The sequence below is a fragment of the Primulina tabacum genome, unplaced genomic scaffold (genome assembly GCF_025594145.1).
Source record: "Primulina tabacum isolate GXHZ01 unplaced genomic scaffold, ASM2559414v2 Contig486, whole genome shotgun sequence".
NCBI classification, from domain to species: domain Eukaryota; kingdom Viridiplantae; phylum Streptophyta; class Magnoliopsida; order Lamiales; family Gesneriaceae; genus Primulina; species Primulina tabacum.
In genome coordinates, this window is record NW_027459760.1 from 20,525 (window position 1) to 48,344 (window position 27,820).

A 27,820-nucleotide genomic window follows, 5' to 3' on the forward strand; every position below is an offset into this window, starting at 1 on the left:
ATCAAAATTACAGTATAGTCCCTCACTTTTTATATAATTATATTTTGATCCTCATTTAAACGTAAACCAAATAAATTATAAAAAAATATTGTATAAGTAGGCAACGTGTGTGTCCATGCATTAAGTATAAATTAAGATGATTTTAAAACCTAAAATGAATTGTTAATGGAAATAAATTTTAACTCGGGATGAATAGATTCTCATACGCGTGTTCAATTGCGTGTGGAACACCTCGAATCTCGTGAATGGAGTGGAAGTTGGATACGTGGAACCCTTTTGAAACTCGAAACTGTTGCAAACCTAATTCATATCATTTCATTCCTCTCTCGCAATTCTCCTCGATCGTACGCACGGATCCGTATGTGAAAATCGTAAAAAAGTTTCGAGGTTTTCTGGGTTGCGTGCCGTGCGCGTGAATCGGATCTGAATTCGTAGGTACATGTTCAGATTAAATTTGTGTTTGTGAGCGCATGAATTTGCTGGTGGAGTTCTTTCGATTATATGTGAAATTTGTTGTGTTTTTCTATTACAATTATAGCATTGGGTTTGGATGATGAGATTGATTTTTGGGATGATGTCGGTAACCAGGGAGAAGAAATGGAAATAGAAGCAAACAGCGTCCCCCCTCGTCTCCTCCACAGTTGCAGCGGTACGTGGTACGAAAAGTACGCATTTTTTCCTCTCTTTTCCTCCGGCCTTGGTATATGCTTCCGCCATTAACTTCTTTATGCTTTCTTTCTACATTTTTTGGCGATTTCTTGTGCATTCGAAGATGCTCAGAAGCTACTTATATTGTGTTCATTTTCTACTTTAATCTAGTCTGGATTAAAAGTGGGGCACACATGAACACAGTTGAAAATCACACTATCTAACACAATAAATATTACACGGGGAACTTTGAAATCTAACCCTAAACAAATTTTAATTTTAAATATTAGCCTTTTAGAATTCAAAATTTGATAAATAACATCCACTTAAAAAATAAATAATTAATTAAAAAACAAAAGAAGCGTACAATACAAAACGGAAATGGGAGAAAAGAAATGGGTTCTTGTTCCCTCCATTCTTCTCATCCTTCTCAGAACGATTCTTCTTTTCTTCATCCTTCACTCATTGGTCTTCTCTTCAATTTTTTTTCTTCTCTACATTAAGCAAGAGAATATTGTAGTCATTTGTTTTCCTAAAAAAAGTTTCAATTTTTCTCAACATTGTCAAAGATTTTAAATCAGGTGTAAGTTCTAATGTCATCTCAATTTTTTTTATCGATTTACAAGTTTTTATTACAATGTATATATTGTAAATATAATTTTTCATATATTTCATTCTTAATTGTTCGGTCGCCCAAACATTATGGGTTCAGTCGCCTAATTCTGTTTTCAGTCGCTCAATTCTGTTTTCAGTCACCCACTTTGATATGTTATGTCATCCGATTATATGTTAAATCATTTAATTTTTATGACATCTTTATTGCTTATTTTGTATAAGAATGAAAATCATCCAGATTTTGATTAATTCTAATGACGATCATCCAGATTCCCGATTATATTCCTAATTTGGAAATGCTACCTCCTAATTTGGAAATGCTACCTCCTAACTTCACGTTTGGGGTCTATTTACTCTATTTTAGTATAGTATAATGAACTGATAGTGTAAAATATAAAAACTAATGTCATAATATAAAGAGCGACTGAGAGATATATGAGTGATCTAATAGAACCACTTGATGTACTAGAAAATATTGTTTTTAGCTTATTTCACACTATTTTTCATTTTATAATCTCTTATCCATAAAAATATATCATAATATATTACGTAGCATATAAAACATGAACTTGCTCACTATTTTTTACTATATAACACAGTCGCCATTCGGTCGCCCTCAGTCATTTTTGTCTTATTTTATATTATGTTTAATTTCGTAATTTCTTATGCATGAAAACATACCATAATATAGTAAATATGATATAAAACACGAATTTTCTCACTTTGTTTTTACCATATCACTCAATCGTCATTCGGTCGCCCTCAATCGCTTTTTAGTTTATTTCACACTATTTTTCATTTTATAATCTCTTATCCATAAAAATATATCATGATATATTAAGTAGCATATAAAACATGAACTTGCTCACTATTTTTTAATATATAACTCAATCGACATTCGGTGGTCGCTCTCAGTAGCTATTCGGTCGCCCTAAATCATTTTTGGTTTATTTCAAACTTTGTTTAATTTCGTAATTTCTTATCCATGGAACAAATAACTAAACCATGGAATGTAAAACAAATAATTAAAGACCCACTATAAAAATGTAAAACAAATAATTAAACCATGGAATCCAAAAAAAAAAAAAAAACAATTGCATAATATCTAGTCGAAACACTACAAATCATTAGTTTTTGTTTACAGTTGTACAAGATCAAAAAAGCTACAAAACATCCCAACAACCACCATGGTATCGCTACAAAATCCAATCTTTATTCCAAGTACATGCTGTTAAATAGGGTCTATATGAGTCGACTATCTTGTCATTTATTTCATATGGATTGAGACGAGCTAATTACACCTCGATGGTCTTGATCACCCATGCACCACAATCACCTCTGCAAAATTAATATTATTAAAATTAATCATGGAATAAATGTAAAATAAAATAAAATTGAATTTGGTAAAACCTATCCAAAAAAAGCACTGGGATCAATATGTGTGGAGGTGTGTGGTCGATCTTCTTCTTGACGAAGTGGAGGTGATTGTTTGTCATGTGCATCTGCTCTCTGGCTTTGCATATCTTCAAAAGATTTTTGCTCTTCTAAGGGTTGATCAACGTTTTCGGGGCTGTTATCTGCATAGCAGTATACATTTTGTCTATCCGACAACAGTGGCAAAACATGCGATAAATTAGGATCTGAATCAGAAAATTGACCATTTGCGATGTATGAGGCTTGTAGTTCCAACTCTGTAGGTGTCAACACGCCAATAACCATCTGTATATTTCAAATTATAAAATTCCAACACTCAATTACAATTAAATATCTTTGAAATATTAAATAAATTATTGGCAAAATACTCACCCTATTTAAACACTCATGCGATGCTTGAACAACTTCATTGTACTTTGGAGATGATTTCACATGCCAATCATTTGAAATCCATCCACACATACGCGGAATTATCATGTTATATATATCTCTTCGCTTAGCAAACTTCTTTGCAATGTCAGGAATACATTCATATGCAAGAATTTGCATTAAAAGAAATTATAGCCAACTTAATATTAAATAAATTAACTAAATAAATACAAAACAAATAAATATCTTACTTGCAATGGATGAACAAATCCGTTCAAAGTAAACGCTCCATATTCGACAATCTTTTTCGTTCTTCTTCTTTTTCTTCAATTTGATTGAAGTTAAATCTCGCTTTATATTTTTAAGAACTTCGTTATAAGCTATCGTACCCCAAGGATATTTGTTAAACAAATCCAAATCTTCCACTAAACTCAAAAGCATGTTGTCAACTTGAGGAACCGTCTTTTTTCGAATTGGCCAAAGAACAGCAGCACAAAAGTACAAACATTCTAATTTCAATTTTTCCAAATTTATAGTGCGTTCAAGTGTTTTTCTCATTTCCATTAGCTTTGTCGCCACCTTCTCAATGTATACATTTTCATTTCCACAAAAATGTCTATCCCGAAATTGCATCGTCTCTCCAACTTCAGGAAAATCTTCTGAACAATCAAGCCCAGTCATAAGTGCATACTCCATTTTTGAAAATCTCAACGGTCGTTGATTTACAACCATCCACAACTCATCACTAGTAGTCTTACATGACTGGTCTAGCCATCAAGAACCATATAAACTGACTTGATAAATTGTAATCTTTTACAACTTAATTAAATTACCAAATTGAGTTCCATCAATCATTTTCTGCATCTCTGCATCATTGAGGCATTCCTTGATAGTCTCTGATACACTTTTGAAATGAGAGTTTAAACTTAACTTGCATTCAAAATGATTCTTTCTCAATAACCAATGTTTCAATTTTAATTACACTCAAAAAAACAAAAATGATATAAAAAATGTAAATATTTTCAAACATAAACAACAAATACAATGTTGAACACAATTTCTAAAAAAAAAAAAAACACAAATAGTTTATTCATTTATCAGTTATAAATATGTAAGAAAGTTTAGGCAAATACTCAATTCCACAAATCTAACTACAAGTAAAAACTCTATAAAAATCATATATAACGATAAACTTACCCAAACTTCTTCTTCTGCCATTTTAATTATAAAGGTTAAATATATGGTTGTTTAAATGGTCCTCGATTAGTGAATTAGACCATTGATTGATGGAAAATTTCAATGGAGCTAAGAGAAGAACGGTCGGTCACCTAAGGATAAGAATGAATGATATTGTTAATTTAACGTCACTCATAAAATACTTATATCAAAGAGAATATTCAAAACTAAGAATTGAACTCCTGCAAAAACAATTTTATAAATGATTTACTAAAAAGAGATAAATTAACCTCAAACACAAATAATTTATTAATAATAAATCGTTTAGTTGAAAATAATTTTTAACTAAATTATGGATTTTTTATGACAATGAGGGCAGCTGAATGAAGGGTACATATACATAAACAGAAAAGAAAAATAAATCGTATGAAATGGATTTCAAGATTGTATTTATTATTTTACCTGAAAAATTCATTTACTCCACCGAACTTAACCAACTATTTGCTCTTTGTGAAGGATTTTACAGAGAGCAGAGAATAGAGATAGCTATTTTGATCGATTCTGCATAAACATGTGAAATGAAAGAAAATGTGGATGTTTTCGGATGAAGAAGACTAAAAATCATAATAGATTTTAATAGCTATTTTGATCGATTCTTACCTTGTGATTCACATTATCTCGAGCTCCAAAATACTTAGTTAATTCTGGTGACCAGCCCTTCCACCGCAATCCATCAGCTTTCAACTGGGGAAGAACTCCTGAGCCTGTTCCCTCGGTCTCTGCTGGCAAAGCTTAGAGCCAGGGCCGTACCTCTTGTGAGGCGAGAGAGGCCATCGCCTCAGGGCCCGGCTCTCACAGGGGCCCAAAAAAAAATTGTTGGTCTCATGTTGTTGAGGCATGCACCTAAATAGTATGTGCATTGGACATTTTTTAAAAAAAATTGGATATTGATTCATTGAAAACATGATTAAATATGATGATTGTGCTCATTGGGGATTTAATCAAATTATGTAGAGCCCAAACAATAAAGCTACATGGCTCATTAATTAAATTTTCAAAAATTTTGTATGCATAAAATGATAATATTTGTCCAATATATTTATTATTTTATCTTGTGTCAACTCATGTGTTAAAATTTTATACTTTACTTATCGATTATTTGGCCTCTTTTCTTGAATTTATGTAATTGGACTCATTTCAAAAAATAAAACACAAAAAATTGTAATACTTATCTATTTTACATATCTTTATTTTCCGTTTTCTTGAATAAATTCTTATATTCATTATTTAAAACAAATTATATATTTTTACAATATTGGTTCATTATATTTATCATTTTGTTATTTTGATAGTTTATGTTGACAAATTTCAATTTTAGTAACATACAGTACAATGTTTGCCAATTTCAATCTTTTTCTAATATAATTGTTCATATGACACTGCATTACGTTAGAACCATGTTGATGTTGTGGCGCACGAAAAAAAAATCGCAAAGAGATAAATATATAATTCGTAAATTATATTTTCCTTAGTGTTTGATTATTTTTAATTTTCAAACTAAATTTTACGGTTATTTATCACAACAAGATTTTTTTTCGACATATCGCCTTAGGCCCTGTGAACCACAGGTACGGCTCTGCTTAGAGCAGCAACTGTAGGCAAAAGAAGAAGAAGAACAAATGAACAGCCTAAAGGAAGAAAACGTTAGTTTAGGGTTAAAAGAAAAAAAAGATTTGAAAATATTTAAAACAAGGGTAGAATGAATATTTCAAAATTGAGTGTTAGTTTTGTAAATATGATGTTGTTGATCTTTATACGCTTAAATTTTCATATTACACGGGTTATGTGCTCTGGAGTCTGGAAGAACCGTACTCATCCCTAGTCCCCTATACTGAGAAATCTCTCCGATCACTTCAAATTTTGATAAAAAAAGAAGTTCACTACAATGTCGTCTTTAGGGACTTCAAAGGGAATTTTAGAAATAGCGAAATTCGCAGTATATGTCACTGTTCCGATTGGGCTAATGTATTTCTACGCCAACAACGCAAAGAATCTCCAGAAATTCATGGGAAAGGTAAGATTTTTTGTTTTATTGCTTTTTAAAGATCTTTTTTCTGGCTTAATTGGAGAGTTCAATAAATTGTTTGGGGGTAAGTGGGAAGTTTTGTTTCTGAAACGGGTTGTGAGGGTATTCGTTCTGGTTATTCACGTTAATACTTTAAGGTGACCCATGTGTTATGTTATGGTTTTTTAGCTTCAGTTTGTGATTGGTATTTAAATTACTTCAGTTTCTACTCGTAGTGTATGAGATCATGAACAAAGTCATACCTGCTGTGTAGGTTGAAATTTTCATGTAAGTTGATTTGATAAAAATTCCATTTCATGTTCTGAAATAGAACTCCGAGAGAAGGTAAATTTTTTTTTCAGCTGTTATTTGTTGGGACTTGAATCAGCCTTTTGAAAATTGTATCAGGTTCGTGAGGGTTCTAAATAAGGGCCTAAAAATGCATAGAAGTTTTAGATTATAAAGTTTTAGGGGTGGGAATGGGGCAAAATTTGTTTCTTTTTTTAAAAATTATTACCATGGAAGTTGAGAGGGTAGGCAACTGCGTTGCCTGCTGCAAGTTAACCTTTTCAGTTTCTAGGTTCTCCGTGTTTCTTTGGGTATTGACTTGCATTGCTTGCAAAAGTGTGTGTATCGAGATAACAATAGTTATTTCTCTTTGGGGGTGGGAGTGTGTTTGGATTCAGGTAAATTTCATGAAGTTTTAACTCGATACCGAATTTCTTATGGTATTAATATGAGGAATATATATATATATATATATATATATATAGAAATGACAAATGTAACATATGAATATTTGGTTATTATAGTATTGACAATGATAATGCAATTTGATGAAATGAGTATGATTAGTAGTTTGTTAGGAGTCCTTAATAGCGATATATGCATGTAATGTTTGTTATATTTGGAATGAATAGAAATAAGAATTATTAGTTTGTTTCTTTCTCTTGGCTCCTCTCCTGTCTCTTGGTTCTCTGTGTTCTTCCTTCCTTTCCCCCCTTCTCTGCTATTTTTCTTCTTACTTGAATTCTTGGAGTCAAACACTACTTGAAGCAGCATATTCAAATTGTATAAAAAATGAACAAAAATTGTAGCTTATTTAAAGAGCAAAACTGCCAGATAGTTCATGGTGGTTGATTTTCAGATAAAATATGACTGATGTTTTACTTGGCTTCTGAAAAGTTTGCAACAAATGTGGTAGGAAGATTTTTATGGTTTCTAGCATAAATGATTTAGCTTGCTCTGTATAAAGAGTACAAATAGATTGAATACCAGGAACATTTTACATTCGATTGGGAAGAGTACTGGATAGAAATAGATTGGTGCTTTTTAGCAAACCAAAAATAGCTTTCTGTATCTGGAAAACATGATGGTGTTGCCCACTATAACGATCTGAAGCTAATCAAATATAGTTTTCAATTTGAGGAAATAATCTTCGCGCCACTTTTTTTGAGTTATTATTATTCTTTACCATGTAGTTTTGGTGAAGGTTATATTGTTGTATATATATAAGCAAAAGTGGGAGAAAGGTGTTTTGCATTTTTGCTATGAGTGTCAATAGGCCACAGAACCACCTTGGAGAAGTGTTTTTATCAATAAAATGATGTAAGAATGTAAAACACTCCACATTTATGGTGATTTCTGGATTCATATGCAAAATCAAATGAGAAGTTAGTAGGGGAAGGCAAATAATTGTTTGCAGCGAAATTTTTTATTCTACTTTAAATTGGCTACACTCAGCCATATATAGCAGCTAAAGCTATATTGATTTGGTGCGGATTGAGACATTGTTGGCTAATACTTGTATATGTTTGTCGTGCATTGTTATTTTACGTGACACAAAAATTGCTTGAACCTGGTTCTATTTTGGATAAAGCCTTTTTAAGATAGTGATGTAAGGGAGTCAATTAAGTCAATGAAAAGTAATTCAGTCTTCGAGCTCAAGTCCAGTATTTTCAAATAACTCAAGCTTGTTCGAGAATCAATCTAGTTTGAGTTTTGGCAGCATATTGTTGAAATATCCATCGATTTTTATCAACTTAGTTACCAATACCCTGAATCATGTCAATTTTGGGTAAAATGATTATTTTAAAAGAGTATCTTGATTCTTGAGTTCAAGTTCTCGGCAAGTACTCAAGCTTGACTTCAACTGAGCTCAGTTTAGACTGTCTTAGCCAGTGGTTCAATGTGTTTGCAGGCCTAATTTTGTCAAGCATGTAATGCAAGTCACATAATTCTTTAGCATTTGTCTTGCTATGATTTTATTTTCTCATCTAGCTATATAAAGTTCAACACACATTATTCTTTGTTAAGCTTTCTAAATCATGTTGTTGATTTATTGTGAAGCGTCAATATGTCGTGTACCCTCCTGAAGCGCCGCGGCCTCCATCACCGGAGGAAATGAGAGAGATGGCTCGAGAATTAGCAAGAAAAAGAGATCAGAAGTGATTATACACTTGACTGACTTGATGAGTGATCTTCAAGAATAAATCAAAACACATGAAGGGTACTACCATTTCATGTACGAGTATTGAATGTATACAATACCTTTGGTTCTTACTCTTGTTTATTTGTATGATAATGTTTCGGTAAGGATATGAACTCGTTTTATCTTACAAGCCTTTGTAAAGTTACGAAGTTTTAATTAAATGTGTACATATCTTTCTAACCGGAAAAAACTCCAAATAACTCGAGCTCTGAATTACTCGAGCATGGTTAAATTTTATACATTCACTATCTTCATATGAAATTTAACTTTTGTCGGTGGCTTAGAATGTATTTAACACCAAAGTTTCAACAGTTTCAAATTTGGGATGAGGTTAGAAATTCAATTTTAACAATATTTTCTCGATATATAAAGTAAATGAAACGAGACTTCTTGGTTTAGTTATTTTATATATTGCAAATGGAGCAAGTAAAGAGCTCAACACATCTCATGGTGTATGAGTAAAATGTAACTGCTACGATCGATCAATTGTTCATTTGATATATTTGATCAATGAGTCAAAATGCTAGTATACAGAAATATAGATTAATGGAGTAGAGAACCCCCATGGGCATCACAGCATCCGAATGGGAGGACCTATTAATTCGAAGCAACTCAGGACGAAGACACAATTTTAATATTACAAAATTCATGGCGATGTTTCCATAGCAGTGTAAGACAAGATCCTTGTCTATCCATGGTGGTCTTACGAAAACCTTACTACCGAAAAGTACAACTCCATGTTTAGACCAAATGAAATTAAATTAGGTTTCTTTTTTTTTGGTCTCATAAAAATAAATAGAAGTGACAATTTTCTCAAATGCAGTGAGTTGCCCCCATCCATCCACCACTCAATCAAATGGTTATTTCTGGTCCAATTATTCTTACATGGACCAGCAGCCATAGAGTGTGATCCGCGGACCATCATGGCCCAGATTTCGTGTATGAATTTCACTTTCGTTTGAGTTCATTAACTATGTCCAAATCGTTTTTTTTTTTTTTTTTCAAATTATCTAATGTATATCCACTGTTCTTGTCTTAAGAAGGTTAGAATATGATCGCTCTCCTTTACTTTAAAATGATTTGTCTTACGAAAGTACAATACTTCCTTATACAGGGACTCATTACCGGCACAAATTATATGAAAATCGTAACAATGAGTGTTCGATCTCCGCCAATGCGGATCGGGAGCTAACTAGCAACATAACCAAAATTTTATACCAAGAATTCGAAGCTCGGAAAATTTAATACAAAAATTTATGATTATGTAACAGGCTCTAGTTTGAAGCCTTGTAGACAAGAAGTGTGTGTCTGTCAAGATTAGGATAGATGTACATTAAAAAAACATGAGAAATAATGGGTTACATCTGTTTACTGTCTTGAAAAGAACCAGTTGCATTGCCTGAAGAGATTTCCAGTTCAAAAATCAAGGGACCCGTGACTTGTGGTCCAAAGTTGATGCAGATAGGAATGTTCGATCTCTCAACCCCTCATGAGTAGGTCTCTAGTGAGTAGATCTTACGAATCATTATCTGTGAGACGGATCAACCCTACCGATATTCACAATAAAAAGTAAGACTCTTAGCATAAATATTAATACTTTTTCATGAATGACCCAAATAAGATATCCGTCTCACAATACGACCCGTGAGACCATCTCACACAAGTTTTTCCCCCCTTTCATATTTTGTGGTAATGTATTGATACCTTATTCACCCCTTCCCCCCTTCTGCCACTGAGTAGGTTTTGTGTATTTTCAAGCACGAGTATTGAATTCAACAATTTTTATAGTTTTAGAAGTTCAAGTTACCGATACTACTCTGACTTAAATTTAAATATGTATGTTTTCTCACATCAACACTATTAATATTAATATTACTCGTGTGTTAAGATATCGACTCTTGGATACATAAAAGAGTAATATATGGATTATTTCACACATTTCATCCATTGATATAAAGCATGAATCCTAAACTGTATAGGTCACCATGTTAGCCCAAGAAACGAGAAGCGAAAGCCATTCTGGAAAGAAGGGAAAAATTCAAGATACAAGAATACCATAATAACAAGATAAAGATTTATGCTAAGATAAACATCAAGGGAATTGAACCATTTAGGCATCTCCGATGAAAAGTAAAAAACATTCAACTGCATAAAGATACATCAAGAGGACCGAGATGCGGATATTTTGAGACATTCGCTCTGACACCTTCGGAGGCAAACATCATTCCAATTAGGCACTTGGTGTTGGTTGATGCACACAGTTCGAGCACAAGCATCGGAGCAAGCATCCAGCTCAGAAACACCACATACCGTGACACAAGTATCGGGGATTGGATCCTTGGAGAATGCTCCAACTTTATTCAACATTCTCTTTGAAGTGCAAACTCTCTCACACACAAAAATGTCATCCGCGGTCTTCTCCCTAACTCGAGCACTTTTGATTCTTTGCTCCTCAGCATGTTTTGCCTTCATTCTAAATGCTTGACCTGCAATCAAGACCGGAACAGCTGCTCCGACCAGGGACCACCATACCTCAACCATTGCTGCTAAGCTCTGTTGGCCCCTTCTTTGCTCCTTAATTCCCAATGAGGTTCTTGAATAAAAAGAAATGGATTATTTCCAGCTCTACAAGTTCCTGTCGAGGTCAAAGAGCATAGTATTTCGAAAATGAATCATGACAGAAGTATTCCAGAGAGAGAGAGAGAGAGAGAGAGAGAGAGAGAGAGAGAGAGAGGAAGGAGGGGGGGGGGGGGGGGGGGGGGGGTAGAGGTGAGACAAGATTTACATCCTAGAAGCCGCGCAACACCAGCAAGAAATATAAAATCAAATTAAGCTTGCTGAAATATCATAACATCTGGTATTCTGATAAATTGCTCAAAGAACCATCCAAAATGTATAGTAACTGCCTAACTGGGTAACGTAAAAACAAAACACACTGTAGACACTTTAGAATATGTATTATACATAAAAAAACTCCTGGAATATGTGAATCATTAGAATCTTGTCAGGGTTGGGCATGAGGCATTCATATTTTGAATTTGATCAACGGGAAGGAGTGGTTTAGCATCCTGATACCAAAACCTTACACGACTTCCAAATATTATTGGCACAAAAAAGAACAAAGAACCAATATGAATAAAAGATAGAATCCACAAATAAAATATGGGAACTTTTCTCACGGCGTTCTCACAGAATCATGCATTTGGATTACGGATCCAGGTTTCTTAGATTTCGTCAAACATCTAGAAGCATTGAAAATATCTAAGATTACTCATTATAGAAGGAAAAAAGTGAACACGTTTGTTAAAATGCGAGAAATTGTTCATCATTGTCATGATTCGAATTTTCTCATTTAAATGGAGGTATACCTGCGTAACTTTTCAATTTTGCTCTTAAATTACACAGTTTCGGGCATTCCATGGACTCCATACATCAAGGAAAAAAATCTTCCAGTTCACTGTTCAGTTAGGCAACTGCAGAAACACCCATTCCGTAGCAGAAAAGAGAACCCAAATATAGTTGTATCCCTATATACTGCAAAGTCAAGATCACAATTTTCGCAAAACCCTACCTTGCAAAATCTTCTGAGTTTAACAAAATAATAATTTTCAAATTTCTTAATTCATCGACCTCTTCTTCAACAATATTATCAGAAACTCAGAAAAGATTGAAACAAAAACCCAACTAGATTAAAGTAGAAAATGAACACAAAAAAAATAATTAGCTTCTGAGCATCTCCGAACGCATAAGAAATCGCCAAAAATGTAGAAAGAAAGCTTAAAGAAGTTAATGGCGGAAGCACATACCAAGGCCGGAGGAAAAGAAAGGAAAAAATGCGTACTTTTCGTAGCACGTACAGTTGCAACTGTGGAGGAGACGAGGGGGGACGCTACCCAATGCTATAATCGAAACAGAAAAACACAACAAATTTCACATTTATCGAAAGAACTCCACCAACAAATTCATGCGCTCACAAACACAAATTTAATCCGAACATGTACCTACGAATTCAGATCCGATTCGCGCGTTGCGCGACCCAGAAAACCTCGGAACTTTTTTACGATTTTCACATACGGATCCATGCGTACGATCGAGGAGAATTGCGAGAGAGGAATGAAATGATATGAATTCGGTTTGCGACAGTCGAGTTTCAAAAGGGTTCCACATATCCAACTTCCACTCCATTCACGAGATTCGAGGTGTTCCACACGCGATTGAACACGCGCGTGAGAGTCTATTCATACCCGAGTTAAATTGTGTTTGCGAGCGCATGAATTTGCTGGTGGAGTTCTTTCGATTATATGTGAAATTTGTTGTGTTTTTCTGTTAAAATTATAGCATTGGGTTTGAATGATGAGATTGATTTTTGGGATGATCTCGGTAACCAGGGAGAGGAAACGGAAATAGAAGCAAACAGCGTCCCCCCTCGTCTCCTCCGCAGTCCGCCGCAGTTGCAGCGGTACGTGCTACGGAAAGTACGCATTTTTTCCTCCGGCCTTGGTATATGCTTCCGCCATTAACTTCTTTATGCTTTCTTTCTACATTTTTGGCGATTTCTTGTGCGTTCGGAGATACTCAGAAGCTTTTTTTTTTGTGTTCATTTTCTACTTTAATCTAGTTGGGTTTTTGTTTCAATCTTTTCTGAGTTTCTGATAATATTGTTGAAGAAGAGGTCGATGAATTAAGAAATCTGAAAATTATTATTTTGTTAAACTCAGCAGATTTTGTAAGGTAGGGTTTTAGCGAAAATTGTGATCTTGACTTTGCAGTATATATGGATACAACTATATTTGGGTTCTCTTTTCTGCTACGGAATGTGTGTTTCTGCAGTTGCCTAACTGAACAGTGAACTGGAAGATTTTTTATCTTGATGTATGGAGTCCATGGAATGCCCAAAAATGTGTAATTTAAGAGCAAAATTGAAAAGTTATGCATTTGATTGCTGAAGGTTTTTTTCCTCTCTAATTGGCCTTTTCATGTATACCTCCATTTAAATGAGAAAATATGAATCATGACAATGATGAACAATTTGTCGCATTTTAATAAACGTGTTCAATTTTTTGCTTATACAATGAGTAATCCTAAATTTTTTCAATGCTTCTAGATGTTTGACGAAATCGAAGGAACCTGGTTCCGTAATCCAAATGCATGATTCTGTGAGAATGCCGTGAAAAAAGTTCCCAAGCTTTTTTACGGTGTGCTATTTTATTTGTGGATTCTGTCTTTTATTCATATTAGTTCTTTGTTCTTTTTTGTGCCAATAATATTTGTAAGTCGTGTAAGATTTTGTTATCAGGATGCTAAACCACTCCTTCCCGTTGATCAAATTCAAAGTATGAATGCCTCATGCCCAACCCTGACAAGATTCTAATGATTCACATATTCCAGGAGATTTTTTATGTATAATACAAGTGGATGAAGTAGATGTTTAGGATTGGTAATAGTAGTACATAAGTTAGCTCAAGCATAACAATGGTTATTTCTCTTTGGGAGTGGGAGAGTGTTTGGATCTAGGTAAATTTCATGAAGTTTTATCTTGATACTGAATTTCTTATGGTATTAATATTAGGAATATATAATAATCATACTAATTTCATCAAATTGCATTATCATTGTCATACTATAATAACCAAATATTCATATGTTACATTCGTCTTTTGTATATATAGATTATTAGTTTGTTAGGAGTCCTTACTAGCGATATATGCATGTAATGTTTGTTATATTTGGAATGAATAGAAATAAGAATTATTAGTTTGTTTCTTTCCCTTGGCTCCTCTCCTGTCTCTTGGTTCTCTGTGTTCTTCCTCCCTTTTTGTGATACCTGTACATTTGAAATACACACACACACACACATGTGTAATATTAAAAATTAGTTATAATATCTTATTTAACTAATAAGTAAACTTAGCAATGATATAATAGTAAATTTATTAATATTTAGAAACGTAGATGTTGAATCTTGTAGCTTATTTGGTCCATCAATTTATCAATATTTAGAAACTTAGATCCTAATAGTAAATTCATTAATATTTAGAAACTTATTAATAGTAATTTATTAAGACACAGTTTTGTACGAACAGTTTATTCAATCATCAGTTTTGTCTTTTGGTGCAAACTGATTCTGGGGTAAACTAATTTCCTTGAAACTGAACGGGGAAAACTGATTTCCTTGAAACCGAACGGGGAAAAGTGATAGACAGATAAGAGATATTTCAGTTTAGGGTTCGAGTGTAAACCAGTTTAGCTAAAATCAGTTTTGCCTTAATTATTAGTTAGCATCAAAACATAAGAATTTTTGTTCCCACAATGATAAATCACATTCATCAATGATAAATATTTTGAAAATACCTAGTTCATTACCATCAAGAACAAAAATTAACCAAATAAAGGTTCAAATAACATAACAAGATGAACATAAGTGAAAATATCTTTAATGTAACATGACCAAAAACATACACATGCATGAATCCACCACAAGATAACCAACAAACTCAGTTTCTTTTATTTTTATGCAACTCAATCAATTTCACCAGATTTACTCATTTGCATGATGCAAATGCACAAAGTATCACACATTAACTTACAAATCCCCAAGAAAAAGAATCGCTTTCGAATTAATTATTTTTACTAGAGCAAAATTTGTCACCACTAAAAGATATCGTCATGAGACAAATACAAATGTGAAGCTTTCTGATTTTAGAAACTAGTTAAAACAGAATCACATTTGTGCATCTATGTTTCAAGTATCAAGTTAAGGAATAACGCCACATACCTCCTACAAACACTAATAATTTCCTCCCAGGTGCAAGGAATCAGGATGGACGACTTACCATCTCGCAGAAATTAGAACTTATCTCCAGTCTTCATTCCTCTTCTAGCATATAAAGAATCATAGCAAAAGTAAAACTAACTGTAATTTGCGAGCATGTATAGGTACTACCATAGAAAAAAAAGCGTACAACAGTTGCACAAAAACGAAACAGAATCAGAGTAAATAAAAATCGAAACAAAAAACCCAAAATACACATACAGAAACAACCATAGTTTCAGACAAAAATCAAAACCAAATCCCGACCTTTTTCAGCAATAAAAAAATCCCTAAACGAGACATAAAACAATTAATTTCTGCAAATAATATTACAAAACACTGTGGTTAATCTAAGGTTAACTAAAAGATAGGTTTTTTACCAGTCAATTGAAGCTTGGAGTTGCTGATTGAATTGGGGGTTTCTGGAATAAATACCTAAATTGAATCCAGCTGCATTTATTATTTTCTGTTTTAATTCAAGCGCCTTTGGAGGTCAAAGTTCGGTTGGCCAGACTAGCTACTTGTGAATTACCGAGAATAACCCTACTTATATTACTATTTGACATTTTTATATCGCAATAATTCTCACTTTCAACATTATTAATTATTTTGTATATTATTATTTATTATTAAATTTATAAATAATTTGAGATGGTTTTGTATTTCGATTAATTTATCAAAATATAGTGTTTTTTTAATAAAAATTATATAGAATTATGATTAGGGATAATTTCGTCCAATTAAAAGAGAAGTGCCATTACACCAAGGGTGTGTTTGGTACAAGTAATGAGATAAATAAAATGATTGATTATGTTATAGATAATAAGGTTGATATATTATTAGTCAAATATTATGTGATAATTTTAAGATTGTTTGGCAGCATTTTGAATATGTGATTAGCTTGTAAATATTAATAAATTTATTGTTATACCCTAGCTAAGTTTACTTATTTGTTGTACACCCCTGAAAGCAATACATTATGATTCACGTTAAGAAGAATAATTACGAAACTTCATGAAGTTTACCTAGATCCAAACACTCTCCCACCCCCAAAGAGAAATAACCATTGTTATCTCGATACACACACTTTTGCAAGCAATGCAAGTCAATACTTAAAGAAACACCGAGAACCAAGAAACTGAAAAAGGCAAAATTGCAGCAGCCAACGCAGTTGCCTACCCTCTCAACTTCCATGGTAAAAAATTTTAAAAAAAGAAACAAGTTTTGCCCCATTCCCACCCCTAAAACTTTATAATCTAAAACTTCTATGCATTTTTAGGCCCTTATTTATAACCCTAACGAAGCAGATACAATTCAAAAGGCTGATTCAAGTCCCAACAAAATAGCAGCTAACAAATAAAACGAACCACAGAGAAAATGGACAGCGCACGGTTGTCCAGAATTAAGAGGCGCAATTTAATTTAAACACAAAATAAAACTAATATAGAGTCCAGAAGATATTAAACTTTACAAATCCTTACCGAAATACAAGAAATTCAGAAAGATAGAACCTGTAATTGGAGACCGAACGAGAAGAACCGTATGGAGTTCGGCTGCAGAAGAAGAGGTTTAAAACCTGTACGTCAAGTGTTCGGGCTTTGGGCTCGGATTTAGTAAATTTTTAATTGGGCCAACCCAGTGTAGACTTTACTTTGGGCTGTTAATATATATTCAATTGATGGTGTAAATTGCATGAAAGTTGTATTATTGTTCCATGAATTTTTTTGATTATATATAATTATTTAATTATTTTTTCTAGATATGTCAACGTGACAATATCATCATAAAATTTGAATCATATATTATTTACTTATTATGGAAATTTTTAAAAGAATCTTTCGACATATGTTACATTATAAATTGTTGAGTTTTGTTTATTGATTATGCTATTTTTTTAAATAATATTTTAGTATAATAATTTTTATATGTACTCCACGTGCATGTGTTATTAATGCTTCAAGAAATTGATTTATGTATGTTATTTTATTTATTCTTGTGCAAATAGCATTTTAGCATAATGATATGCAAATTAAAGGAAATTGTGGTAAAGTGGTATAAATTAAATTTTTTCACCAATGTCTTGTGTTCAAATCATTTCAAATACATTTGTACTGATATTTTTATTTGTCAAATCAAAAAATGAGTCGAACTCAAGCCCGAGAGTCAAATAAACGGTTGATATCGAGCTCGCGAACATGCTCGTGAGCTTATGAGCCTAATATCCTTATGCTTGAGCTCGAAACTATATATACTTTAAACGATTTGAGCCCGAGTCTGATACCGTATTGTCTTGCTTGATTCGTTTACATCTCCATTTTGCATCAACCGATGATGTGGCACCCAACTCGGACTTAGCCCCCGAGAAATGCCACCATCCCTAATAGCATCTCGTGCGGAAATGCTCATTTGAATCATATATTATTTACTTATTATGGAATTTTTTAAAAGAATCTTTCGACATATGTTACATTATAAATTGTTGAGTTTTGTTTATTGATTATGCTATTTTTTTAAATAATATTTTAGTAGAATAATTTTTATATGTACTCCATGTGCATATGTTATTAATGCTTCAAGAAATTGATTTATGTTATGTTCTTTTATTTATTCTTGTGCAAATAGCATTTTAGCATAATGATATGCAAATTAAAGGAAATTGTGGTAAAGTGGTATAAATTAAATTTTTTCACCAATGTCTTGTGTTCAAATCATTTCAAATACATTTGTACTGATATTTTTATTTGTCAAATCAAAAAATGAGTCGAACTCAAGCCCGAGAGTCACATAAACGGTTGATATCGAGCTCGCGAACATGCTCGTGAGCTTATGAGCCTAATATCCTTATGCTTGAACTCGAAACTATATATACTTTAAACGATTTGAGCCCGAGCCTGATACCGTATTGTCTTGCTTGATTCGTATACATCTCCATTTTGCATCAACTGATGATGTGGCACCCAACTCGGACTTAGCCCCCGAGAAATGCCATCATCCCTAATAGCATCTCGTGCGGAAATGCTCATTTGAAGTATTGTAGGCAGTAAAAAAAACTACTAAACTTTATTAGGGGGAAGTGAATCAAACTAATTACTAGTAAATTACGATAGAGTTTTTACAAGATCAAACTAAATCATAAGATAAAATAAAAAACAACGATTTATTATAAATATTTTAGACAACCACTACTAGATCATTCACCGACATTTCCTTCTTTATCCAATTCCTGTATACGTGCGTATGAAAATTACAATAGATAAAGAAAATAGAGAGTTTAAGTCTTTAAGGACTTAGTGATAATTAAATAATAATAAATATGATGTTAAATTTAACAGAATAATATAATAGACAATATGATTAGCATCCGGTTATATGAATACGCGAGGAAAAAAAATATGGTTAGCAAAGAATAACGAGCCAAGTGAACTAATATACCCGGACCAAGGTCACATTGTTCAATGGACTCAATCTCCAGATCAAAGTCCGTTTTCCAGGGCTCTGTCTTGGTTAATCATTTTATCATTCAATCATTCGTTCATTCATTTCATGATTAACCAAAACATTATTTGGTGAAAGTTTGATAAGAATCACACTTAGTGTGATGATATTACAAGAACTTTTCACTGAAGCATTCCATTATTATGTAATAACAGTGCTGAGTAAATTAAGTAGAATAAATTTTTAAATAGGATGCGATCAAGACGATAGATTTGATCAGTAAAAAAAATTTCGACGTGATTGAGGATTTATTATGATAGAAGGAGTGGCCATCGAACTGATGCATCAACGAGATTAAGAGATACGATAATTATGCATAGACACAAAAAATCAATAAAACATGACGAATATTATTTAAGGAAATATCACATCATAATTTCCAGGCCAATGCCAATATTATAGGAAAATCGGTAAAAATAAATTCCTCACCTTAGTGACTTACTATATATGAGTGTGAGAATCTAAAGTTCAAGCCAATCATATTGACCAAGGTGATTATGATCAATATAGTATAAACTTCCTAATTCCTTTAATATAGCCTAAACTTCCTAATTCCTTTAATATAGTCTATCCCTAAACGTACAAGTCCAAAAATTATAAAACTTCATAGTTACTTCTAGTGATATATTTTTAAAGTATTGAACACTAGAAACATGCATAAAAAGATTCAGATGATCATACATGTATCATATTATATCCGAAAATAATAGTATTAACATTTAAAAATTTACAGAAAATGAAATAATCATCCAAAATTCACGAAACTTGCACAAAAGCCTATAATAATCTACAACATGTTTCGAAAAATATAATTCCTGTTTTTCGCCTTGCCGGTTCTGTCGGCGCGTGGCCAGTCTTCCAGCCACTACGCGCAGCCCAATTTTTTCCAGCATACTTAAAATACGATTTCCTACAATTCTTGTGTTATAAGTTTTCTTACATTCACAGCCGAAACATGCCAGAAACGAAATAACTAGTAAAACTCACACCCCTACTTCGACTGTCGAATAAAACTATTTATGGGGCCGATTCCGGGAAACCAAAGACATGGATGAGAGGTATGACATATAATGAACGACTTTCATGCTTGAATTAAGGTGAAATATGGTCAGAAAAAGTACGAAAAATGGGAGTGAAAATAGTACCTGAAAAATATTTCTGGCACTATTTCCTTCCCTGAGGTTTCTGAATTTTAACAAAAAATTGGCTGCTGATTTTTCGACACCTCCTTCTCTGATAGCTTTTTGGGTAAGAAAAGAGTGTTGTGGAATGTTTCTAGAATTTTCGGAGGGGTTTGAGGTATATAAATGATTTTTTTCCTCGTTTCTCAACTATTATAAAGCCTCATTCTCACACCACTTAAATCCTACTCTAGACCAACACCTAAAACTCGAAAATTATGCTAAGAAACTCTTGAAATTCTTCAAGTGAATGGCTTCCTTTTATAAGAAAGAAGCAAGCCTTTCCTCCAATCCATGTTAGATATTTTCCGATCACCGGTTGGGCAAGAAAAGAAGTGGTGTGTTGGTTAAGCAAGCATGATGATGATAATAACTTACTATATATATATATATATATATATGAATGATTAAATATTTGACTTAGTTATTTAAATTTTATTATTATTATATATGTATATTAATTATTAGCACTATATAAATATTGCATAAAAATAATTATGGGTTATTAAAGATGATGTTTCTCGGCCACTTGAAGAATAATGCTTACAAAGCATTTATTCATAATGAATACTGGTTTCAAATTTCATTATACATATATTTTCATAGGTTTACATGAGTTTCCGTCAGCTTTTAGGTTATTTGTCTATTACTCTGTTATACCTAAAACTAGGGAAGCATCCCCATCTATTATAACTTTTCTCTCGTGTTCTTTGATGTTGTTTATCCTCTCGTGTCAATCTTCATTCAGAAGTTGTGAAAGACTGCTTTGCGAGCCGTACTTCTTCAAGTGGCCAACAAACATCATCGGTTGGTACAAGTCCACATATTTCAGTGACACCTTATGATTCTCAAGAGTGATACTTTATAAACGTTAAATTTCTTTCTTCTCAATTGTGGCAATGTATTACACAAAATTTGCAAGTTTTAGTTATTTATGAATGAATTTACACTTTTTTGTATTATTTTAGCCTTAGTTTATAGAGATTCATTCTATTATATGTTTGAGCTCAATTCTATCTTTGGCGAGCTCAAATCAAGCTCGAACTCGAGCTTTGTTGTATGCTCAACTAGCTTGAAAACAAATCCGTTTAACGAGTCGAGCTCGAGCCAAACTCGTTAAACATTAATACAAGCTATTAATGAACCGAGCTCGAGCTATTCCCGAACTTAGTTATTTCAAAGCGAGCGGAGCTCAAAGCTAATGTTAAGAGCTCGAATCGAGCTCGAGTCTGTATAAATTTTAAACGAGCCAAGTTCCAGCATCATAGTGTTCAGTTCGGCTTGGTTTTTTTCATCCCTATTTGTCCACAATATACAGTTTTAAAAAAACAATTCATCGAGTTCAATTATTGGTCTACAACCGGATAAAAAACTTATTTCATACGATGTAAGCTGAAATATAATTTCTCAAATGTAGGAGGGTCGGTGCACTCATATCTCCTTACCAACAACTTAATACATGGATTAAACTTTAAAATAGTCCCACAATAATCCCATAGTAATTCATATTGTGCATTGTCAACTCCTATGATGCTTTGAACAACCGTCTTTTTCGCTCGTAACACTTTCCATTTACTGACATCCACACCACAATTTCTCATGATAATATTTCGTAACCGATCAATTTTTATATCAGAATTATCCCTCGTTATGCTTTCAACTCTCGTGGACTAGTACTTGTAATTTGCTATACTGTTTGTGTGCCTTCTCGCATAATAGTGCCCCTTTTATAGTTTTCTATCGCAATGTTGGACCACCTTGTACTAAAGAACCATGAACTCTCAAATTATACCCTTCTTTGCATCTGTCATCCTAATCCTCTCATTTTTTTCATTGTTAATTCATACTCCTTTCGCACACTATAATCTCTCAAGACTCCTCTAAACTCAGAAGCATTCTTGAATTTCATTTCCACAACTAGATTGAAAATTTTCATATCATGTCCATTGTAAACAGCATAAATTGGAGTATCCTCAACTGACCCATTAATGCTTAGAAGATTATAATTATGTAAAATATGATTATGTTCACCTGCATCACCAAACCAGTTAGTTTCCTCTTCAATATGAGTTTTTTTTTTAAAGTTATCAAATGAGTTTTTACGACTATAAAAAATGGGAGAAAGAATGGCATAACTAAGTCGTATGTATAATGGACATTTTAGTGATTTGATATTAAAAAAAGATTGTATCCACCACTTTAAGAGATTTATTATTTTTAATGATTTTTTTTTGTAGATTTTAAAAGTCTAGAAATTCAATTAAGATTTTTGCATACTCTATAGAAGTCTGCTGATATTCAAAATAGACTTTCATAGAGTTTTAAAAAGTCAAGTGATATTCAACATTGACTTTTTAAAACTCTATGAAAGTTTAGAGGTATTCAAATTTTCGATAGATTTTTAATAATTTCATGGAATTCATTAACATACAAACATAAAACATAAGATACAATTATAAATTGTCAAAAATTGTATTTTGTTCAACCCAAAGATTTGGATGGAATTTTAAAACTTTTAACTCATACACAAACTATTTATTTCTCTATGTCGCTTCACATCACCACTCTTCTTATCTTCTCTCCTCTCATCTATCTCTATCACTCTATCAAATTTTTGAAATATATATTTATATATATTTTCATCTTTCTTTTTCAAAATTTTCAATTTTTGGTTTATTGTTCATTTAATAATTGTTTATTTTAATATCATAGGAAATTTTGAATTCTATATTTGATTTTGTGATTTTTAATTTATGATTTATAAAAATTAATGTAATATTCAATAATAATAAAAGATGATCCAAAAAATGTCGTTTAATTCTTAATAATTGAATAGCCTTGCAACAACCATGATTTTTAAAATTCTTTTTAGCATTTTCAATTAATATGTGAGCTATGATATTTTTGTACAAAATTATATCTACACAATGATAAATAATATTCTTTTCACATGTAAAAAACAAGGTTACAGATTAATCAATTGATGTATTTTAAAAAATTTACAAACATGCATACAAACTCACATATATACACATGTAAGGATTAAATTATTTAAGTTTTAAATAAGTAAATTTATTTATTAATATAAGTATTGAAAAACTATTTCAAACTGAATATATTATATATGTCAATTAATTATTGATTCAAAGGAATTAGTAAAAAATAATATGTTATAATTAAGTACAAAACTTATAAAATTCGCGAAAAAAATTTCACAAAAGTCTATAAAAATCTTACAAAAAAGTTTACATGAATCCACATAAATCTGTGAGATTCTGTAAAAGTTGATAAAAATCTATCAAATTCATAAAAGTCTTGTTAGAATCAATAGGTCTTCAAATTGTTCATTTGAAAAAATGGAAACCCTTCTTATTTTGAAAAACTCATTAAAAATATAAAAACTTTGAATTGAATACAGTCCACTAAGATGTAATCTATATTATCTATATTATATTATTAAGTGTGATACCCTTAGAATAATTAACTTTTGGTGGTATGGTCTGTTTTAATAATTATATATATTAATAAAGTGTTAAAATTTTAATGGAAGTTATATGTAGTTTAGTGGACAAAGTCTTTGCGTCTTAAACTTCAAGTTGTTGGTTCAATTCTTACTTTATTCTTTTTATTATATTTCTTTTTGCTTTTAAGCACGCAACGCGTGACATTAAATATAAATTAAGATGACTTTAAAACCTAAAATGAATTGTATTAAAATTTTAACTCGGGGATGAATAGATTCTCACACGCGTGTTCAATCGCGTGTGGAACACCTCGAATCTCGTGAATGGAGTGAAAGTATATGTGGAACTCTCGGAACTGTCCCAAACCTAATTCATATGATTTCATTCCTCTCTTGCAATTCTACTAGATCGTACGCACGGATCCGTATGTGAAAATCATAAAAAATTTCCGAGGTTTTCTGGGTTGCGTGCCGTGCACGCGAATTGGATCTTAATTCGTAGGTATATGTTCGGATTAAATTTGTGTTTGTGAGCGCATGAATTTTTTGGTGGAGTTCTTCGATTATATGTGAAATTTGTTGTGTTTTTCTGTTACGATTATAGCATTGGGTTTGAATGATGAGATTGATTTTTGGGATGATCCCGGTAACCAGGGGGAAGAAACGGAAATAGAAGCAAACATCGTCCCCCCTCGTCTCCTCCGCAGTTGCAATGGTACGTGCTACGAAAAGTACGCATTTTTTCCTCTCTTTTCCTCCGGCCTTGGTATATGCTCAGGGCCGTGCTTATTAAGAGGCGAATGAGTCCAATGACTCAGGCCCATCTCGTTTTTGGGGCCCAAAAATTTTTTAAAAAATTATTATATATAATACTAGTTACTAGATAGCCCAAAACCAAGTATTTATTAAATGGAACTTACTTAGCCTGTTATCAATTTATTCCTCAATCTTCCCCAATATTCATCTGCAGATAAGCCCTAATCGACTTCAATCGTTGCGTCGTCTCTAGGTTTGATTGAAAGACTCGTGAGGAGCTGTAAGTCTATTTTCTCGTATTTGCTTTGTTCGGGCTTCTAATTTTTTATTGTAGTTTTTTACTTTCTTCGGGGCTTTATGTGGTATCTATAATCTATGCTTTTGACTGAAATTTTGGTGGATGTAATGCTTATATGACTTTCAATGTGTAGTGTATTTTCTGTTTTATACAGACTTGATTAGTATTTTTAGCTCTAAAACTGTTAGGCGAGTTATTTTTTAGTGATCATTTTGGACATGTTTGATATTTTTATTCATTTAGTTTTTTATATTGTCTTTAACGTATTGATTTAATTTGAAAAATTTCTATGGAACTAAAAAAAATATGAATACACATTATGATTCAGATGCCTGTTTTTAAAAGTTAGACTCAGGCCCAAATATTGTTAGGATCGGCCTTGTATATGCTTCTGCCATTAACTTCTTTATGCTTTCTTTCTACATTTTTGGCGATTTCTTGTGCATTCGGAGATGCTCAGAAGCTTTTTTTTGTGTGTTCATTTTCTACTTTAATCTAGTTGGGTTTTTGTTTCAATTTTTTCTGAGTTTCTGATAATATTATTGAAGAAGAGCTCGATGAACTAAGAAACTTGAAAATTATTATTTTGTTAAACTCAGAAGATTTTGTAAGGTAGGGTTTTGCGAAAATTGTGATATTGACTTTGCAGTATATATGGATACAACTATATTTGGGTTCTCTTTTCTGCTACAGAATGGGTGCCTAACTGAACAGTGAACTGGAAGATTTTTTTTTTGATGTATGGAGTCCATGGAATGCCCGAAACTGTGTATTTTAAGAGCAAATTTGAAAAGTTATGCAGGTATACCTCCATTTAAATGAGAAAATTCGAGTTATGACAATGATGAACAATTTGTCGCATTTTATCAAACGTTTTTTTCTTATACAACGAGTAATCCTAGATATTTTCAATGCTTCTAGATGTTTGACGAAATCGAAGGAACCTGGTTCCGTAATCCAAATGCATGATTCTGTGAGAATGCCGTGAAAAAAATTCCCAAGCTTTTTTACGGTGTGCTATTTTATTTGTGGATTCTGTCTTTTATTCATATTGGTTCTTTGTTCTTTTTTATGCCAATAATATTTGGAAGTCGTGTAAGGTTTTGGTATCAAGATGCTAAACCACACCTTCCCATTGATCAAATTCAAACTATGAATGCCTCATGCCCAACCCAGATAAGATTCTAATGATTCACATATTCCAGGAGATTTTTTATGTATAATACATGTGGATGAAGTAGATGTTTAGGATTGGTAGTGGTAGTACATAAATTAGCTCGAGCATGATTCTAAAGTGTCTACAATGTGTTTTGTTTTTACATTACCCAGTTAATATACATTTTGGATTGTTCTTTGAGCAATTTACCAGAATACGAGATGTTATGATATTTCAGCAAGCTTAATTTGATTTTATATTTCTTGCTGGTATTTCGTGGCTTCTAGGATGTAAATATTGTCTCACCTCCACACACACCCCCTCCCTCTCTCTTTGGAATGCTTCTGTCATGATTCATTTTCGAAATACTATGCTCTTTGACCTCGACAAGAACTTGTAGAGCTGGAAATAATCCGTTTCTTTTGATTCAAGAACCTCATTTGGAATTAAGGAGCAAAGAAAGGGCCGACAGAGCTTAGCAGCAATGGTTGAGGTATGGTGCTCCCTGGTCGGAGCATGTGTTCCGTTCTTGATTGCAGGTCAAGCATTTAGAATGAAGGCAAAACATGCTGAGGAGCAAAGAATCAAAAGTGCTCGAGGCAGGGAGAAGACCGCGGATGACATTTTTGTGTGTGAGAGAGTTTTCACTTCAAAGAGAATGTTGAATAAAGTTGGAGCATTCTCCAAGGTTCCAATCACCGATACTTGTGTCATGGTATGTGGTGTTTCTGAGCTGGATGCTTGCTCCGATGCTTGTGCTCGAACTGTCTGCATCAACCAACACCAAGTGCCTAATTGGAATGATGTTTGCCTCCGAAGGTGTCAGAGCGAGTGTCTCAAAATATCCGCTTCTCGGTCCTCTTGATGTATTTTTACGCAGTTGGATGTTTTTTACTTTTCATCGGAGATGCCTGAATGGTTCAATTCCCATGATGTTTATCTTAGCATAAATCTTTATCATTTTATCTTGTTATTCTGGTATTCTAGTATCTTGAATTTTTCCCTTCTTTCCAGAATGGCTTCTGTTTCTCGTTTCTTGGGCTAACATGGTGACCTATACAGTTTAGGATTCATGCTTTATATCAATGGACGGAATGTGTGAAAGAATCTATATATTACTCTTTCTTGTATCCAAGAGTCAATATCTCAACACACGAGTAATATTAATATTGATAATTTGATGTGAGAAAACATATGTATTTAAATTTAAGATCAGAGTAGTATCGGTAACTTGAACTTCTAAAACTATAAAAATTGTTGAATTCAATACTCCTGCTTGAAAATACACAAAACCTACTCAGTGGCAGAAGGGTGGAAGCGGGTGAATAAGGTATCAATACATTACTACAAATCTGCATTATCAAAATAAATATGAAGGGGTTGACAGATCGAACATTCCTATCTGCGTCAACTTTGGACCACAAGTCACGGGTCCCTTGATTTTTGAATTGGAAGCTTCTTCCGGCAATGCAATTTTGAAAACAGTAAACAGATGTAACTCATTATTTCTCATGTTTTTTTTAATGTACTTCTATCCTAATCTTGACAGACACACACTTCTTGTCTACAAGGCTTCAAACTAGAGCCTGTTATATAATCATAAATTTTTGTATTTATTTTTTCGAGCTTCGAATTCTTGGTATAAAATTTTGGTTATGTTGCTACTTAGCTCCCGATCCACATTGGCGGAGATCGAACACTCATTGTTATGATTTTCATATAATTTGTGCCGGTAATGAGTCCCTGTATAAGGAAGTATTGTACTTTCGTAAGACAAATCATTTTAAAGTAAAGGAGAGAGATCATATTCTAACCTTCATAAGACAAGAACAGTGGATATACATTAGATAATTTGAAAAAAA

At 32.7% G+C, this 27,820-nt stretch overlaps 3 protein-coding genes across 30 annotated transcripts; 2 read left to right on the top strand and 1 right to left on the bottom strand.

Moving 5' to 3' along the window:
- Positions 1-215: 215 nt before the first annotated feature.
- On the top strand, positions 216-27,082 carry LOC142534388 (uncharacterized protein At5g64816-like). Of its 20 annotated transcripts, none has more exons than XM_075641233.1 (4): positions 218-435; positions 13,187-13,273; positions 13,903-13,993; positions 26,391-27,082. In XM_075641233.1, the coding sequence occupies exon 4, from the start codon at positions 26,443-26,445 to the stop codon at positions 26,821-26,823; it is 381 nt and encodes a 126-aa protein (XP_075497348.1). In that variant the 5' UTR covers positions 218-435; positions 13,187-13,273; positions 13,903-13,993; positions 26,391-26,442; the 3' UTR covers positions 26,824-27,082. The 20 variants fall into 20 exon arrangements, with proteins under 20 accessions (XP_075497342.1, XP_075497341.1, XP_075497348.1 ...); XM_075641244.1 differs by lacking the exons at positions 13,187-13,273; positions 13,903-13,993 and adding exons at positions 24,403-24,479; positions 25,452-25,814; XM_075641243.1 differs by lacking the exons at positions 13,187-13,273; positions 13,903-13,993 and adding exons at positions 24,403-24,463; positions 25,452-25,814.
- Positions 6,082-9,012, top strand: LOC142534393 (uncharacterized). Its single transcript, XM_075641258.1, has 2 exons — positions 6,082-6,316; positions 8,657-9,012. Exons 1-2 carry the CDS (start codon positions 6,188-6,190, stop codon positions 8,756-8,758), a joined length of 231 nt encoding a protein of 76 aa, XP_075497373.1. The 5' UTR covers positions 6,082-6,187; the 3' UTR covers positions 8,759-9,012.
- On the bottom strand, positions 10,787-17,186 carry LOC142534391 (uncharacterized protein At5g64816). 9 transcript variants are annotated; one of them, XM_075641248.1, is made up of 2 exons: positions 17,091-17,186; positions 10,787-11,433 (listed from the first exon to the last, which is right to left on the bottom strand). In XM_075641248.1, the coding sequence occupies exon 2, from the start codon at positions 11,337-11,339 to the stop codon at positions 10,959-10,961; it is 381 nt and encodes a 126-aa protein (XP_075497363.1). In that variant the 5' UTR covers positions 11,340-11,433; positions 17,091-17,186; the 3' UTR covers positions 10,787-10,958. The 9 variants fall into 9 exon arrangements, with proteins under 9 accessions (XP_075497363.1, XP_075497371.1, XP_075497369.1 ...); XM_075641256.1 differs by having other exon boundaries at positions 10,787-11,361; positions 17,081-17,158; XM_075641254.1 differs by having other exon boundaries at positions 10,787-11,391; positions 17,099-17,154.
- Positions 27,083-27,820: the final 738 nt, after the last annotated feature.

Bases quoted from the DNA above. Each gene is read 5' to 3' on its own strand.
- LOC142534388 (XM_075641227.1), top strand. From the start codon at position 598: ATGGAAATAGAAGCAAACAGCGTCCCCCCTCGTCTCCTCCACAGTTGC. The intron at 666-26,390 runs GTACGCATTTTT...TTTTGATTCAAG, and splicing joins AGCGGTACGTGGTACGAAAA to AACCTCATTTGGAATTAAGG.
- LOC142534393 (XM_075641258.1), top strand. From the start codon at position 6,188: ATGTCGTCTTTAGGGACTTCAAAGGGAATTTTAGAAATAGCGAAATTC. The intron at 6,317-8,656 runs GTAAGATTTTTT...TTTATTGTGAAG, and splicing joins TCCAGAAATTCATGGGAAAG to CGTCAATATGTCGTGTACCC.
- LOC142534391 (XM_075641248.1), bottom strand. From the start codon at position 11,339: ATGGTTGAGGTATGGTGGTCCCTGGTCGGAGCAGCTGTTCCGGTCTTG.